At 40.0% G+C, this 16,974-nt stretch overlaps 1 protein-coding gene across 1 annotated transcript in view; it reads right to left on the bottom strand.

Annotated features, from left to right (window-relative positions):
• The window catches only part of PODXL2 (podocalyxin like 2), a 76,995-nt gene that overhangs the window by 45,700 nt on the left and 14,321 nt on the right, over positions 1-16,974 (bottom strand). The window contains exon 2 of the mRNA XM_077116327.1: positions 6,332-6,610. Coding sequence (XP_076972442.1) covers positions 6,332-6,610 — 279 coding nt within the window. The remainder of the gene's footprint in view (positions 1-6,331; positions 6,611-16,974) is intronic.

Here is a 16,974-nt window from a genome sequence, read left to right as displayed (position 1 = left end):
GGCTTTTTTTTCAAGTGTATAGGTGAAAGTGTTCTCTCAAGTCCTTTATCAGCAGGAGCTCTCCATGTATGAGTCCATAGCTTTTAGTGAACATGCCTATTATGTGTGGAGTGATTCATATGGTCAAATCATTCTATAACAGATAAAATCTCAACAAGGATTCACTGAATGGAAACAATTTCCAAGTCTCAGAAGATGGCTGCTTTGATGATCTTGTTTCTCCAAAATTCACTGCAGGCAATAATAAAGTACTCTAACAAGTTACTTCCTGTGGAGAAGGAGCACCAGATCTCAGATTTGAGATTTAGCTCTGCTACTCATTAATGTGGAACTTAAAACCTTTCTAAGCCAGTTTCCTCAGCTATAAAACAGAGGTAAGAATCATGTCTGCTTTTACAGATCTCACTGGATTGCTCTGAGACAAAAAATATCCCTGTGAAAAAGATCTATATATTAAACGTACTTTACGAATGACTCAAATATCCTTACCTGTTCCTGATTACTCAAGTGCCACGCTGTTTATGCCCATCCATCAGCTCAAGCCTCTTTTTTGGTTAATGACACCTCAATTCTCCTCTAGGGGGCATTCCTCCCCTCTTCTTGGTCTGGTAGTCTAGGGCCCTATCCTCTGGCTTCAAGACATAGTCCTGGACAATCAGACAATTGCATCCCCACTGTCCTTGGTGATTGGGTGAACGATGGGCTCATGACCCAAACCAGACAAATGAGCCTTCATTGTGGGACCTTACATGGAGGTACTGAGAAAGCATAGCTCTCTTCTGCTAGAGTTGCAAAGCTGAAAGACTTATGAATCTGAAGCCACTAGATGTTGTCCATGCATCACAGAGGAACAGCCTGCCTAAGAATAAATCCAACACAAGGAAAGGCAAAGCAAGATGGAGCAAGGCAGATCCTGATACATTGTTTGACACTTAGATCCAGCCATCCCTGGAGCTGGAAATCTACCCCAGGCCTTTCCACATAAATTCCCCTTAATTTTACATAGGTCTATTTGAGCCTGCTTTAGTTGGGTTTCTATGGCTTACCTCATATAATTATCTCTTTTCTTGCAGAACACTTTAATTTGCTTTTTCACTAGGAAAATTAATATGTATGTAGAGAAAATATTATTAAGGAGCTTGAGAATGAAAGAAGTGAAGAGTAACAGCATTGCTTAGCTTAATGCTGGCTGATGGCAATTCATATTCTGTTTCTTTTTCCTTACTTTGTGGAAGCCACTCTTTTCATTTGAAATGTCACATAATCAAAATATTTTAAAGCTGGAAAAGACTTCAATTGCTAATTCCCATGGCCTCATTTTATAGATGAAGAGAGAAAGAAGTCAAGATTAGAAAATTAACCCATCCAAGGTCGTACTACTCATCATTGGTGAAGCAGAAAATCAAACCAACCTGTTTTCCTTTGGACCCAGGAGGTTCATTGCTACAGAAGGAGAAGAAAAGCATCAGTTCCATTTCTTTTTGACCCAACTAGAAATGAGATTTATAAAAAAAGAACTAGTTATGGTGAAATGCCACTTCTACTTTCTGTACATGGGGACAGGGGGAATAAAGCTGTCCTTTAAAGAACTTGACCTTGATGTTACTGGATATATGAAAAATTGGATTATAGACTGTAAGCTTCATAACAATGTTAAGTTTCTTGAACTTGGTAACTAGACTTAAGGTGGTTACATAAATGAAAATTCTTGTTCTCATGAAATGTACATGGAAATATTAAGTGTTCATATACAACCCACTCTTAAATGTTACAAATAAATAAACAGAAAGACAGATTAAATAGATGAAGAGATAAAATGATATGGAAAATGTGACAAAACATTCAAAGTTGTTGGATCTGGGTATCAGGGTGCAGGGAATGTTGGAGTTATCTGTATGAGATCTGTACTATTTTTACAACTATCCTGTAAATTTGAAATCATTTCAAAAGAAAAAGCTAAGAAAAAAAAGATTCAACCTCTTGTAAAAGTAAAAGATTCAACCTCTTGTAAAAAGTAAACGTACTGGTTTTCTCCCCAACACATACCATCAATGTACTCCCATGGCAAGAACCTAGGCCCAGAGGCATCACCCAGAGGAGACGCTGATTCTCAACTCAGCTCTGCCATGCACAGCTGTGTAACCTTAGGCAAAGCACTCAACCTCCATTAGCCTCAGCTTCACCATTTGTCAAGCAAATGATTGTCGCCTTGCTAATTTCATAGACTTGTGAAGTTCAAGTGACTTGATCATAGAGAAAATTCTGTGAAAAAAGTGCTGAAAAATACTATATAAAATATAACACATTACTGATTGTTAGCGTCTAGTAAAAACATTAAGCTGAGAGGCAACATAATAGAACAAGTCAAGTCTTTGGAGTCAGACAACCTGGGTTTAAATCATGGTTCTTAGATTTATTAGCTGGGTATTTATCTAATCTCCCTAGGCCTTTGTTTGTTCATTGGCAAAGTAGAAACTATAATATTTACTTGAAAAGTGTCTATGAAGATTAAATGAGATAATATACTAAAACATCTGTCTGGTGTATACTAAGTAGGTGTTTGTGTTGGTTTGAAGCTGTACATACACCAGAAAAGCAAATTCTTAAACTTAATCCATTCCTGTGGGTGTGTGATCATTGTTAAGAGGACCTTTTGATGAGGTAACTTCAGTTAAAGTATAGCCCACTTCAATCAGGATGGGTCTTAGATCCTACTACTGGAGTCCTTTAAAAGCAGAATGAAATTCAGACAGAAAGAAAGTCACAGAGGGAGCAGCCAGAAGCTGAACATCAATGGAACCCAGAAGAAAAGGGAGAAACAAAGAGACGCCACCATGTGCCTTGCTGTGTAACAAAGTAAGGGCCAAGGATTGCCAGCAGCCTGCCCTGGAACACCAAAGTCTTTAGGGAGAGAGCATAGCCTTAATGATGCCTTGATTTGGACTTTTTCCCAGCCTCAAACCATGAGTGTATAAATTCCCATAGTTTAATCCATATCATTGCATGGTGTTTTCTTTAGCAGCCAAGGAGACTAAAACAGTTCCAATAATATTATTAAATTGTCATTTAATAATGACAATGTCATTATTAAAAGGGCTCTGATCAGGGATTGGCCTGTCTCCAGCATGGGTTTCAACAATGTCCATACGGCTGCATGAAGTTGTCAGTGTCCCTAATGGATATTAGAATGGCAATTAGCACAGTCCCTCTTACCTCTGGACGTACTCCTCACCCAGGCAGGTTCCTTCTCATCCCATCCAATCTAAGGAACAAACCCTAAGAGGTGATCAACCTTGTTTCCTCCAGAGAACTATTAGATAGGAGCTTCTGAAATTAGGGTGTTGGGGCAGAAGAGGGCAGTAAGAAGTGACCCACAACTGTCTTTTCTGGCCTGCCTCCCCAAATAAATTAACATATTCACTGTCAGCCTAACACCTTATACATTTTCTTGTCTTTGTCATGTCAAAATAGTCTAATTCAGAAAAGAGAAGCAGTAATGACTAGCTTGATTTCAAGACTACTGCTAGCATTAGAGATGTCTCCTCCAGGCAGATGAATTACACAAAGGCACTCCTTCCACCCAGCCCATGGCAAGGGAATAGAACTTAGGTTAGACATCAACCCCACCTGCCTGCCCAGGATAACCATCTGTGGTGGTCCTATTCCTTTGGTCAAAAAGTAGGCCTCTCAGAGGCTATACCTTAAGAGTTAAGTCATGAAGGATAAATACAAAGTCACTGGATAGTGTGGATGGAGAAAAACATTCCAGGAGGATGGAAGGAGGAACAGAAGTAAAGGCATCACAGGTTTATGGAATAAGTCAGAGCCACTATTAGTGAGGCTGATTCTAGATCCAGTTCCATTGAATAGAAGCTATGTGACCTTGGGCAAAGCACCTAACTCCTCTGTTTGTCAGTTCCTGTGCCAAGCAGGGATGACAACAAGCTAATGAACTATTCGGATGCCTGTTAGAAAGGGGAAGGAGATAAGGCCAGGGTGGGGGAGGAGAGAGGGAGGCTGGGACCAGACTGTCAAAAGCTTTCTGCTAGGCTAAGAAGTTTAGTCTTTATTCTGTAGGTACTGGGGATCCATTAAAGTTTTGTTTTGTTTTTTAAGAACAGGAGAGACATCAGTTTTTTTCCCCACATTGGGGATAGCATGGACAATATAACTGACCCTAGGAAAAGTAAGGGCCTGGGTGGGGCAAGGAGACCAGTCAGAAGACGAGCAACAACAGGACAAAAACACCTGTCCTTCCTGGTACCTCCTCGGCACTTCTTGCCCCTTCTTCTTGTATAACACTCAGTGCCCCCACCTCACAGCTATTCAGTGTGTATATCAGGGGTGGGGAAAGACTTACCTTGTGGGGTTGGGGTGATGATTGAAAATAATGTATGCAAATTACATAGCTTGTACTTGATGAACAGCTATTTTTATTTTAACAAGATCTAGAGAAGCCAGTAGGAAAAGAAGAGACGAAGTGAGAGAAAAAGAAGGGGAAATGAATCTGGGGGGTGGGGTGGGGATACAAATCTAAGCTAATAAAAGCTGGGACCATTCCACTGTGATCCTAAGAAAGGTCCTAGGCATACAGCTATTGTTTTCTTGACCATGTTCTCTGAGTGACTGCTTACCTTAGACTAGAATCGCAATAATCTGGACAAGAGGAAAAGCCCAGAAAGACACAAATACATAAAATTTTCTAATACAAGATAAAAGTGGCATTTTTTTTCAATGTTGAGAGGATAGATTTATTAATGAATGCTTCTGTAGCATTTATTTCTTCATCTCGTCCCTCTCAGAGAGTCTGTTCTATACCACTCTCTATACTTGCAGGTTCCTTTACTTGTTCCCTCCTCCGTCCCTGTGGGCCTAGGGAGGTTGAGCACTGTAGAGACAGTAAGAGCTCATTTATGGCTTGCCCTGAGTTTCTGTGAGATTCACCTATACCTGCCCATGCCTTTGGAAATTAATTGTTTTAGGAATAAAGCCTCCTTATAAATACATTATCCTAATTGGATGTATCTTCTCTTTCTGTGTAGGATGCTGACTGATACAGCTTTTGACTTAGCAACTTTCTTCTAAAAATTTATACTGAGGAAACAATCAGAGAAGTACAAAAATATATAATGATATTTGTTGGCAGCATTAAAACAAGAAACAATCTCAATATTCAATAATAGGAAAATCATATATATATATAATTTAATATATATGATGATCCATATGAAATATTATGTCATCACTAAAAATCAGGTTATAAAAGAATATTTTAATGACATGGAAATATATTTATCAAATACTTTAATGAAAACAGTATGTCCAATATGATTCCAATTTTGCATATAAAATGACTAGTATATACTGCAAAATGTTAACAGTAATTATCTTTAAGTTGTGAGATTTTAGGTGGTTTTTATTTTCCTCTTTGTACTGTTTTCGTATTTTCTGATTTTCCACTATATCATGTATTATTTTTGTAATTAGAACAAATAAATCCAAATTTGTATTTTAAAAAGAAAAAGTATGATCAAATTCTGCGAACCTCCACTACCACACACATATGTATGTACACACACACACACCAATTAAACAGTCCAGCATTTGAAAATGGGCTCCTGCTAGCCAAGACCATTTCTATAGCCGCTATGGATAGAAGTATTGCCAGCATGCTCTGGTACATCTGCAACGAGCCCCATGGCTGCAGGCATTCCAGCTCTGAGTCCCAAGCCTTGGGCCTCAGACTTGCTTTGGGATACAGATGTTCATCAGCCATCTAGAAAGCCATGCTCTGTAATCCCAGAAATCAGCTCGGGGACAAGTGAGAGAAGGGAAATTAGAACACCTTGCTTGATTGAAGATTATATAGACTCAAAGGGGAACACAAAATCAGCCTACCTCTTGGGACCCTTCAATAGAGACAGTGTAGCACCATAAGGAAAAAACCCTATGACAGACTTAGGTTTAAATCATGACTGAACATCCTAACAGTTGTGCGATCTCAGGCAAGCTTTTTAACCTCTTTAATTTCAGTTTTCTAATGTTTCAAATGGGGCCACCATTAACTTATTTCACAGGCTACAAGGATTATATTTAATTATATGAGCACAGAGTAAGTGCTTACTAAATAGCAATTAATATTAAAGAGAAAAGGGCCTCTTGGGTTAATAGATACTCAGAGCTTTGGCTTTGGTGTGCAAGTGTACAGTAGTATGGTAAAAACTGTAGAAAGCAGAGTGATTTCAGTCAAAGAAATGGTCATTTGGCATTCGCTAGACTGTCTCATGCTCAGCTGGCAATCAACACATACTCCTTATGTAAGAAGAGCTACCTGCAGTGGGTCCCAGGTCCAGGCTTGAGTCATTCAGCTCCTCTTCCTCTTCCCAGAAATACTGGGGTGGTTGCAGAATCCGGGACTCCTCACTCTCTTCACTGGGGAAGCCTGAGCCAGGGGCTCCTAGGCCAGCCCCTAATCCCATGGCCTCACTGGGCTCCTCTGAGTCCAGGGGCTCCAGGCCAGTGGGCAGCAGAAGGTCTATCAGGGAGGTGGAGGTGAGGCCCTCTGGGCCAGGCTCATCAGACCCAGCTGCACATACACCCAGGGATATTCCTGTGCAGACACAAAAGCCCAACAGTTAGAAAAGGCAGGAGAGGACAAGGGTTGGGGATCAGAAGGGCATCCAATTAAGCCATTTCTCCAACAACAGAGGACCCAGGGATTTGTTTGGGGGCTTAGATGTTCACTCCTTAAACACCCAGAGGCTGCAAGGGGATTCTGAGATGTTCTTTTCATTTCAAAAAGGCCAAACTGCACAGTCCTTCCTGTGGCAGGAGCAATGAGAAGACATGCAGGAGATAGTGAGGAATGAATGGAATCAGCATTCCACTGGTCATTTGGTCACTCAGACAACATCTACTGAATACCCATTCTTTGCCAGTACTATGTGTGCTGGTTTGAAATTGTTGTGTACCCCAGAAGAGCCATGTTCTTTAATCCTGATTCAATATTGTAGGGTGAGAGCTTTTTGATAAAGTTGTTTCCATGGAGATGTGACCCACCCACAATTGACCTTTAGATTAAGTGGTTTCTATCGAGATATATCTCTACTCATTCAAGGAGGATCTTACTCCACCTATTGGGGTCCTTTAAGAGGGAAACATTTTGGAAAACGCTTCAGAGCTGACACGGACAGAGACAGTTAGAGATGTAGAAAGAAAACACCCTCAGGGAAGCCGTTTGAAATGAGAAGCCAGAAGAGAAAGTTAGCAGACTTCACCACATGTCTTTCCAGCTGACAAAGAAACCCCAAATGTTATCAGCCCTTTCTTGAGTCAAGGTATCTTCCTCCGGATGTCTTAGTTTGGACTTTTTTTTTGGCCTTAGGAATGTAAACCTGTAACTTAACAAATTCCTTTTAAAAAGCCAACTCATTTCTGGTATATTGCATTTTCAGCAGCATCAGCAAACAAATACTGTGCTGGGTACTGCGAATACAAATACAAATGAAGATAGGGTCTCTGCTTTTAAGGACCCAGCTTCCTGTGCAGACCCTGTTTCAGGACTTTAATCCTATGCTGAAGGGTGATGAACTGTGTTAAGAACATGATCTGCATTTCAGCAATATGGCATTTGAATACATTCTTTAAAAAAACACATGCATGTGTGGCGGTGGCTGCAGGGGCGGCGGCGGCGAGTTCTCACCCTTGGTGGCAGCGGCGGCTGCCCGGGACCGGAATGGAGCGCCGCGTTTTTCTGACTTACTGAAGGATGATTGCGCATGAAGAGAAAAGGAAAAGGAAAAAAATGTTTTGGCATCAGTCCAACACTCTACTAATGTCACCACTTCTGAAATGAGGTTCAAATCCATAAATTCCAACTCCACTTTTGACCTGGATTACATCAGGGAGTTGGTGAATGATATCAGGAAGTTCTCCCACATGTTACTCTATTTGAAAGAAGCTATTGTGTCAGAACAGCTACTAGGGGAGTAGAAACAATACAGAACAGCTCCCAGAGCCACGACAGAGATCAAAAAGACAGCGTACCCCATCCTGGAACGGCTGACTGGCTGGGAGAACCCGCTCCGGTGAGATCGCCGAGGGGCGCGGGCTTCCCCGGGCGGGGCGGCAAGTGGCCGGAGTTCCTCCCCTCCTCCTTCCCGGGCCAGCTGGCAGAATTGGGCAGGCGGTCCCCTCAAGCTGCGGCGGCTGGTGCCCCCACCACGCGAGGCCCCCCGGACCAACTGAGAGAATTGGATCGGAAATCCCCAGGCCACGGAGAGCTTATGGAAGTGAAGGATAAAGTAGAAAAGATGGAAAAAACAATGGATACCTACAATGATACATTTAAAGAGACAGAAGATAGAATTAGTGATTTGGAGGATGGAACATCTGAATTCCAAAAAGAAACAGAAACTATCCAGAAAAGAATGGAAAAATTTGAACAGGGTATCAGGGAACTCAAGGACAATATGAACCGCACAAATATACGTGTTGTGGGTGTCCCAGAAGGAAAAGAGAAGGGAAAAGGAGGAGAAAAACTAATGGAAGAAATTATTACTGAAAATTCCCCAACTCTTATGAAAGACCTAAAATTACAGATCCAAGAAGTGCAGCGCACCCCAAAGAGATTAGACCCAAATAGGTGTTCTCCAAGACACTTACTAGTTAGAATGTCAGAGGTCAAAGAAAAAGAGAGGATCTTGAAAGCAGCGAGAGAGAAGCAATCCATCACATACAAGGGAAACCCAATAAGACTATGTGTAGATTTCTCAGCAGAAACCATGGAAGCTAGAAGACAGTGGGATGATATATTTAAGTTACTAAAAGAGAAAAACTGCCAAACAAGACTCCTATATCCAGCAAAATTGTCCTTCAAAAATGAGGGAGAAATTAAAACATTCTCAGACAAAAAGTCACTGAGAGAATTTGTGACCAAGAGACCAGCTCTGCAAGAAATACTAAAGGGAGCACTAGACTCAGATACGAAAAGACAGAAGAGAGAGGTATGGAGAAGAGTGTAGAAAGAAGGAAAATCAGATATGATATATATAATACAAAAGGCAAAATGGTAGAGGAAAATATTATCCAAACAGTAATAACACTAAATGTTAATGGACTGAATTCCCCAATCAAAAGACATAGACTGGCAGAATGGATTAAAAAACAGGATCCTTCTATATGTTGTCTACAGGAAACACATCTTAGACCCAAAGATAAACATAGGTTGAAAGTGAAAGGTTGGGAAAAGATATTTCATGCAAATAACAACCAGAAAAGAGCAGGAGTGGCTATACTAATATCCAACAAATTAGAGTTCAAATGTAAAACAGTTAAAAGAGGCAAAGAAGGACACTATATACTAATAAAAGGAACAATTAAACAAGAAGACATAACAATCATAAATATTTACGCACCAAACCAGAATGCCCCAAAATACGTGAGGAATACAATGCAAACACTGAAAAGGGAAATAGACACATATACCATAATAGTTGGAGATTTCAATTCCCCACTCTCATCAATGGACAGAACATCTAGACAGAGGATCAATAAAGAAATAGAGAATCTGAATATTACTATAAATGAGCTAGACTTAACAGACATTTATAGGACATTACATCCCACAACAGCAGGATACACCTTTTTTTCAAGTTCTCATGGATCATTCTCAAAGATAGACCATATGCTGGGTCACAAAGCAAGTCTTAACAAATTTAAAAAGATTGAAATCATACACAACACTTTCTCGGATCATAAAGGAACGAAGTTGGAAATCAATAATAGGCGGAGTGCCAGAAAATTCACAAATACGTGGAGGCTCAACAACACACTCTTAAACAACGAGTGGATCAAAGAAGAAATTGCAAGAGAAATTAGTAAATACTAGAGGTGAATGAAAATGAAAACACAACATATCAAAACTTATGGGACGCAGCAAAGGCAGTGCTAAGAGGGAAATTTATTGCCCTAAATGCCTTTATCAGAAAAGAAGAAAAGGCAAAAATGCAGGAATTAACTGTCCACTTGGAAGAACTGGAGAAAGAACAGCAAACTAATCCCAAAGCAAGCAAAAGGAAAGAAATAACAAAGATTAGAGCAGAAATAAATGAAATTGAAAACATGAAAACAATAGAGAAAATCAATAAGACCAGAAGTTGGTTCTATGAGAAAATCAATAAGATTGATGGGCCCTTAGCAAGATTGACAAAAAGAAGAAGAGAGAGGATGCAAATAAATAAGATCAGAAATGGAAGAGGAGACATAACTACTGACCTCACAGAAATAAAGGAGGTAATAACAGGATACTATGAACAACTTTACGCTAATAAATACAACAATTTAGAGGAAATGGACGGGTTCCTGGAAAGACATGAACAACCAACTTTGACTCAAGAAGACATAGATGACCTCAACAAACCAATCACAAGTAAAGAAATTGAATTAGTCATTCAAAAGCTTCCTAAAAAGAAAAGTCCAGGACCAGACGGCTTCACATGTGAATTCTATCAAACATTCCAGAAAGAATTAGTACCAACTCTTCTCAAACTCTTCAAAAAAATCGAAATGGAGGGAAAGCTACTTAATTCATTCTATGAAGCCAACATCACCCTCATACCAAAACCAGGCAAAGATATTACAAAAAAAGAAAACTACAGGCCAATCTCTCTAATGAATATAGATGCAAAAATCCTCAATAAAAGTCTAGCAAATCGTATCCAACAACACATTAAAAGAATTATACATCATGACCAAGTAGGATTCATCCCAGGTATGCAAGGATGGTTCAACATAAGAAAATCAATTAATGTAATACACCATATCAACAAATCAAAGCAGAAAAATCACATGATCATCTCAATTGATGCAGAGAAGGCATTTGACAAGATTCAACATCCTTTCCTGTTGAAAACACTTCAAAAGATAGGAATACAAGGGAACTTCCTTAAAATGATAGAGGGAATATATGAAAAACCCACAGCTAATATCATTCTCAATGGGGAAAAATTGAAAACTTTCCCCCTAAGATCAGGAACAAGACAAGGATGTCCACTATCACCACTATTATTCAACATTGTGTTGGAGGTTCTAGCCAGAGCAATTAGACAAGAAAAAGAAATACAAGGCATCAAAATTGGAAAGGAAGAAGTAAAACTATCACTGTTTGCAGACGATATGATACTATATGTCGAAAACCCGGAAAAATCCACAACAAAACTACTAGAGCTAATAAATGAGTACAGCAAAGTAGCAGGTTACAAGATCAACATTCAAAAATCTGTAGCATTTTTATACACTAGTAATGAACAAGCTGAGGGGGAAATCAAGAAACGAATCCCATTTACAATTGCAACTAAAAGAATAAAATACCTAGGAATAAATTTAACTAAAGAGACAAAAAGCCTATATAAAGAAAACTACAAAAAACTGCTAAAAGAAATCACAGAAGACCTAAATAGATGGAAGGGCATACCGTGTTCATGGATTGGAAGACTAAATATAGCTAAGATGTCAATCCTACCTAAATTGATCTACAGATTCAATGCAATACCAATCAAAATCACAACAACTTATTTTTCAGAAATAGAAAAAACAATAAGCAAATTTATCTGGAAGGGCAGGGTGCCCCGAACTGCAAAAAATATCTTGAGGGAAAAAAACGAAGCTGGAGGTCTTGCGCTGCCGGACTTTAAGGCATATTATGAAGCCACAGTGGTCAAAACAGCATGGTATTGGCATAAAGATAGATATATCGACCAATGGAATCGAATAGAGTGCTCAGATATAGACCCTCTCATCTACAGACATTTGATCTTTGATAAGGCAGTCAAGCCAACTCACCTGGGACAGAACAGCCTCTTCAATAAATGGTGCCTAGAGAACTGGATATCCATATGCAAAAGAATGAAAGAAGACCCATATCTCACACCCTATACAAAAGTTAACTCAAAATGGATCAAAGATCTAAACATTAGGTCTAAGACCATAAAACAGTTAGAGGAAAATGTAGGGAGATATCTTACGAAACTTACAATTGGAGGCGGTTTTATGGACCTTAAACCTAAAGCAAGAGCACTGAAGAAGGAAATAAATGGATGGGAGCTCCTCAAAATTAAACACTTTTGTGCATCAAAGAACTTCATCAAGAAAGTAGAAAGACAGCCTACACAATGGGAGATAATATTTGGAAATGACATATCAGATAAAGGTCTAGTATCCAGAATTTATAAAGAGATTGTTCAACTCAACAACAAAAAGACAGCCAACCCAATTACAAAATGGGAAAAAGACTTGAACAGACACCTACCAGAAGAGGAAATACAAATGGCCAAGAGGCACATGAAGAGATGCTCAATGTCCCTGGCCATTAGAGAAATGCAAATCAAAACCACAATGAGATATCATCTCATACCCACCAGAATGGCCATTATCAACAAAACAGAAAATGACAAGTGCTGGAGAGGATGCGGAGAAAGAGGCACACTTATCCACTGTTGGTGGGAATGTCAAATGGTGCAACCACTGTGGAAGGCAGTTTGGCGGTTCCTCAAAAAGCTGAATATAGAATTGCCATACGACCCAGCAATACCATTGCTGGGTATCTACTCAAAGGACTTAAGGGCAAAGACACAAATGGACATTTGCACACCAATGTTTATAGCAGCGTTATTTACAATTGCAAAGAGATGGAAACAGCCAAAATGTCCATCAACAGAAGAATGGCTAAACAAACTGTGGTATATACATATGATGGAATATTATGCAGCTTTAAGACAGGATAAACTTATGAAGCATGTAATAACATGGATGGACCTAGAGAACATTATGCTGAGTGAGTCTAGCCAAAAACTAAAGGACAAATACTGTATGGTCCCACTGATGTGAACGGACATTCGAGAATAAACTTGGAATATGTCATTGGTAACAGAGTCCAGCAGGAGTTAGAAACAGGGTAAGATAATGGGTAATTGGAGCTGAAGAGATACAGACTGTGCAACAGGACTAGATACAAAAACTCAGAAATGGACAGCACAATAATACCTAATTGTAAAGTAATCATGTTAAAACACTGAATGAAGCTGCATCTGAGCTATAGGGTTTTTTTGTTTTTTTTTTACTATTATTACTACTTTTATTTCTTTTTTCTATATTAACATTCTATATCTTTTTCTGTTGTGTTGCTAGTTCCTCTAAACCGATGCAAATGTACTAAGAAACGATGATCATGCATCTATGTGATGATGTTAAGAATTACTGATTGCATATGTAGAATGGTATGATTTCTAAATGTTGGGTTAATTTCTTTTTTTTTCCGTTAATTAATAAAAAAAATTTTTTAAGTAATGCTAATAAGTAAACAACAATTAAAGATTGCAGAAAATCCAACAATGGAAGTGAAAAACACACTTAAAGTAGTAGCAAAAAAAAAAAAAAAAAAAAAAAAAAATTGGATTCTCCCAAAAGAGGACAGTGTGAAAAGAAGGAAGACCCACAAAATTTTTTAAAATGTGAATAAATTTCTAGCCCTACCTTTAAAAAAAAAAAAAAATTTAAATATTAAATAAATAAATAAAACAATTAAAGGTGATCTTTCCTCCCCTCTCTCACTTCCATAAATTGATAACAGGAAAATAACCCTATTCTCCAGTTTTACAACTTAATTACTAACTTAATGACTTAATTACATGACTATTACTAACTTGTTATATGTCTTCTGGAAAGTGGCTTAATCCCCCTGGATCAGCTGAAAAATTAGGAAGTTGGAGGAAATAATCTCCAAATTCTTTTCCAAGACTAACATTCAAAGATGCTGGAAATCAAGGTCTAAGAAGCCACAAGGTAAGTGGCTGAGGTGAATTCAGATTCACCTCAGAATTTCAGGAGTCTCTTACCTTCTCTACCCCTGACCCACACTGTGATCTGGTTCAACAGTAGTTCATAGAAAAGTTTAGCGATGTTTGTAATAAATATAAGAGCTAACAATTATTGGTGCAATGGGCTAAATGCTTTATACACATTTATCTGATTTTTAGTCTTTACAATCATCACTTGAAATAGGGAGCCATAAGCTTGGGAGGAACCAATACAACAATCAGTCATTGAAAAAATGAGAGTATTTCAGATTGTTCTATCAGAAATACAGTGGGTACACAGGATGTGACAAGTCTTTGCATACTATGGACTGGTTGGGCCAAGAAAACTACATCCAGTCCAAAGGGCAATGTTTTGGGGTACAGTAAAAAATGGCTTAGCAAACTAAAAAGTGTCCATAAGAAAATAATGGGTTTTGAAATTAGAGGGAAAAGGATGTTCTGGTAGAGAAAACTTGGGCCAGGAAAACAGGTTTATATTCTGGCTTCACTAGCCACATGACTCTGGATAAGTTATTTCACCACCACCAGCCTGTTTCCTCATTAGTAAAATAAGGACAATAATTGCCACAGCCCTTACAGAATGAGGTGTACCACACTAGGTAATATTTGTGCTGTGTATGTAAACTGATCTACAAAGAGCTTCATAAACTGTATAATACTCTACAAAGATAAGTATTATTATACTACATAAAGAATAGAGAACTGGAAAAGTTATTGACCTGGAAAATAGTATCTTTGAGGGAGACAATGGCTACTGTCTTCAAATACATTAAAATAAAAGGCTTAGGTGACTCATAAAGATCAGAGTTATTCTATGTAGCATCAAAGGAAAAACTAAGGCAAATGGGTGGAAACATAGAAGGGCTGCCATCAAAGCCTCAAAGAGTTTAATCAGGAGCTGGGTTATGTCTATGGTCAGCCTCAACTCTAAGAGTCTATGAAACTAAGGTTCTTAACTTCTCTGCATACCAGCTTTTCCATCTTTAAAACAAGGCTAACAAGTCTTAATCTCTGCCTCTCTTTCTGGGAAGTGCTGAGCTCAAGAAGATAATTCATGGACAAACCTAGAGTCTTATGAAAGTCATAAACTAAATGAAGGGTACCTTGTGATCCTGAAATGACAGGATCAAATGATATTGATTTCTTGACTGCTATGTTGACAATTTCTCTGTGGTCACTGGATCACAGGTGTTGCTCACAGGTGCCCACCACAAAGAAAGCTTTCTGATAAGTGTGTTCCTGGACACCATGTCCAAGGTCAAAGATTTTGCTTCCAGGTAATCCACTGAGCTGAAGCCATGCTACCAGAGCCTCTGTGTCACTGACTCAAAAAGAAAAACATGATCTTAGTATTTTGTAGTTTCTTAGAGCCAAAGGTATTTAGAAGCCCAAGAAAGCCAACTTAGGGCCCACTTCTCCTGGAGATCCGTTTAGTTCCTGGGAGAGGATGAATTAGAGATCTCAAATTCTATCTAGCTCAGGCCTTTCCACGACCCCCCTCCACTGTAATTCCCTTTCCCATCATAGGAGGGACCCTGAGAGCTACTCTGCTGGGTTTTTTTCTAAGAGTATTTCAGATTTTTCTATCAGAATACACTGGGGAGTTCCGGGAATATGGCAGAATAGGATAGGTAGAGTTCACCCCTGCTCCAAGGAAGAGCTAGAGAAGGGATGGAAGGGTAACTGAGATGGCAATTCCAGGGTATACGTGACCTGGGAGAGCCTTCTGTACCACACAGGGAGGCCTGGTTGCAAAAGCTGAGGAACTGAGAAGCAGAGAACCAGAGACCATCTGGCTGGTACAAACAGCCTAACGTGGAAGCCTGGAGCCCTCAGGAGTGCAGAGACAGGGGACGCGGACTAGGAAGTAAGCCAAGCTGCATTCCTTGAACGTGCTACCCTCAGCAGGGCAGCCCCATGACCTGTGACTCACCCCACACCCCACGCAACTGACCTCCATCACATGTCCCCACTCTCTGCGCTACAAGTGCCCTCGCCGCACCAAACCCACCCCTACATACGTACACACCCCACACCCCCACCCCAAGCGGGTGCACCCTGCCTCAGCCCAACCCAACTCTTCTGCAAAAGTGCAGTCTTGCCCCACCCCTCCCCAGCCCTACCTCCCTGTCCCTGTCCCCTGCAGGCAGTAACCAGCAAATGCTGCCAGAGCTTACCTGCATACCCAAGCTACACCCACCCCCAGCCAATACAGTTTTGCAACCCTACCCCGCCCCCTCAAGCTCTGCGCATGTGTACATCAGTTTACAGCCCTCCCAGATCTGCACATGCACATGGCCCAGTCATGCCCCCCCCCCCCCCAGCTCTGGGCAAGCACTACCTTGTGCAGCTGGGCCATATCAACCTCCAGCCTGCACAGGCATGAGCCAACCCTCTGTCCTGAACTCTGTGCATGCACACAAAGGGCCTAGCACCCTAGACCAGCACACACCAGGGCTCTGCTCCCAGACCTGTGTACCCACACAGCCACATCCTCCCCACAGCTGGGCACCCACGCTCATAGGCACCAGCTTAGTATCCCCAACCTGCACTTATAGCTGCACTGCAAGGTATCACCGCACTGTTGTGCCCCACCCCACACCCTGCATCCTGCTCCACATTCATCCTGCAAATACAAAGCTTTAGACTACAGAAGGAAATCAACTTCCAAAGTAAACCAATCAGGATATTTACATGCCATGAAGACAGCAGAGGATCACTAAGCATATCATGATGCAGACAGATATAGCAGAGCCTAATGACCAAATTAAAGCACCACATGAGACACAGACTTTGGAACAACTAATCAGAGATGTTCATAAAACTCTACTAAAGAAAATAAATGGGATGGCTAACGACATAAAGGCAATCAAAAAGAAACTAGAAGAGCAAAAAGAGGAATTTGAAAGAATAAAGAGAAAAATAGCAGATATCACGGAGATTAAAAAGACGCTGTAGACCAAATAAAAAATATACCGGAGACACACAACAGTAGATTTGAAGAGGCAGAAGAAAGAATAAGCAAACTTGAGGACGGGACAACTGATTTTGAACATTCAAATCAACAAATGGCAAAAAAGGATGGAAAAATTTGAATTGG

This window comes from Tamandua tetradactyla, chromosome 9, assembly GCF_023851605.1.
Source record: "Tamandua tetradactyla isolate mTamTet1 chromosome 9, mTamTet1.pri, whole genome shotgun sequence".
Taxonomy (NCBI): domain Eukaryota; kingdom Metazoa; phylum Chordata; class Mammalia; order Pilosa; family Myrmecophagidae; genus Tamandua; species Tamandua tetradactyla.
This window is presented reverse-complemented; position numbering and strand designations above follow the sequence as displayed.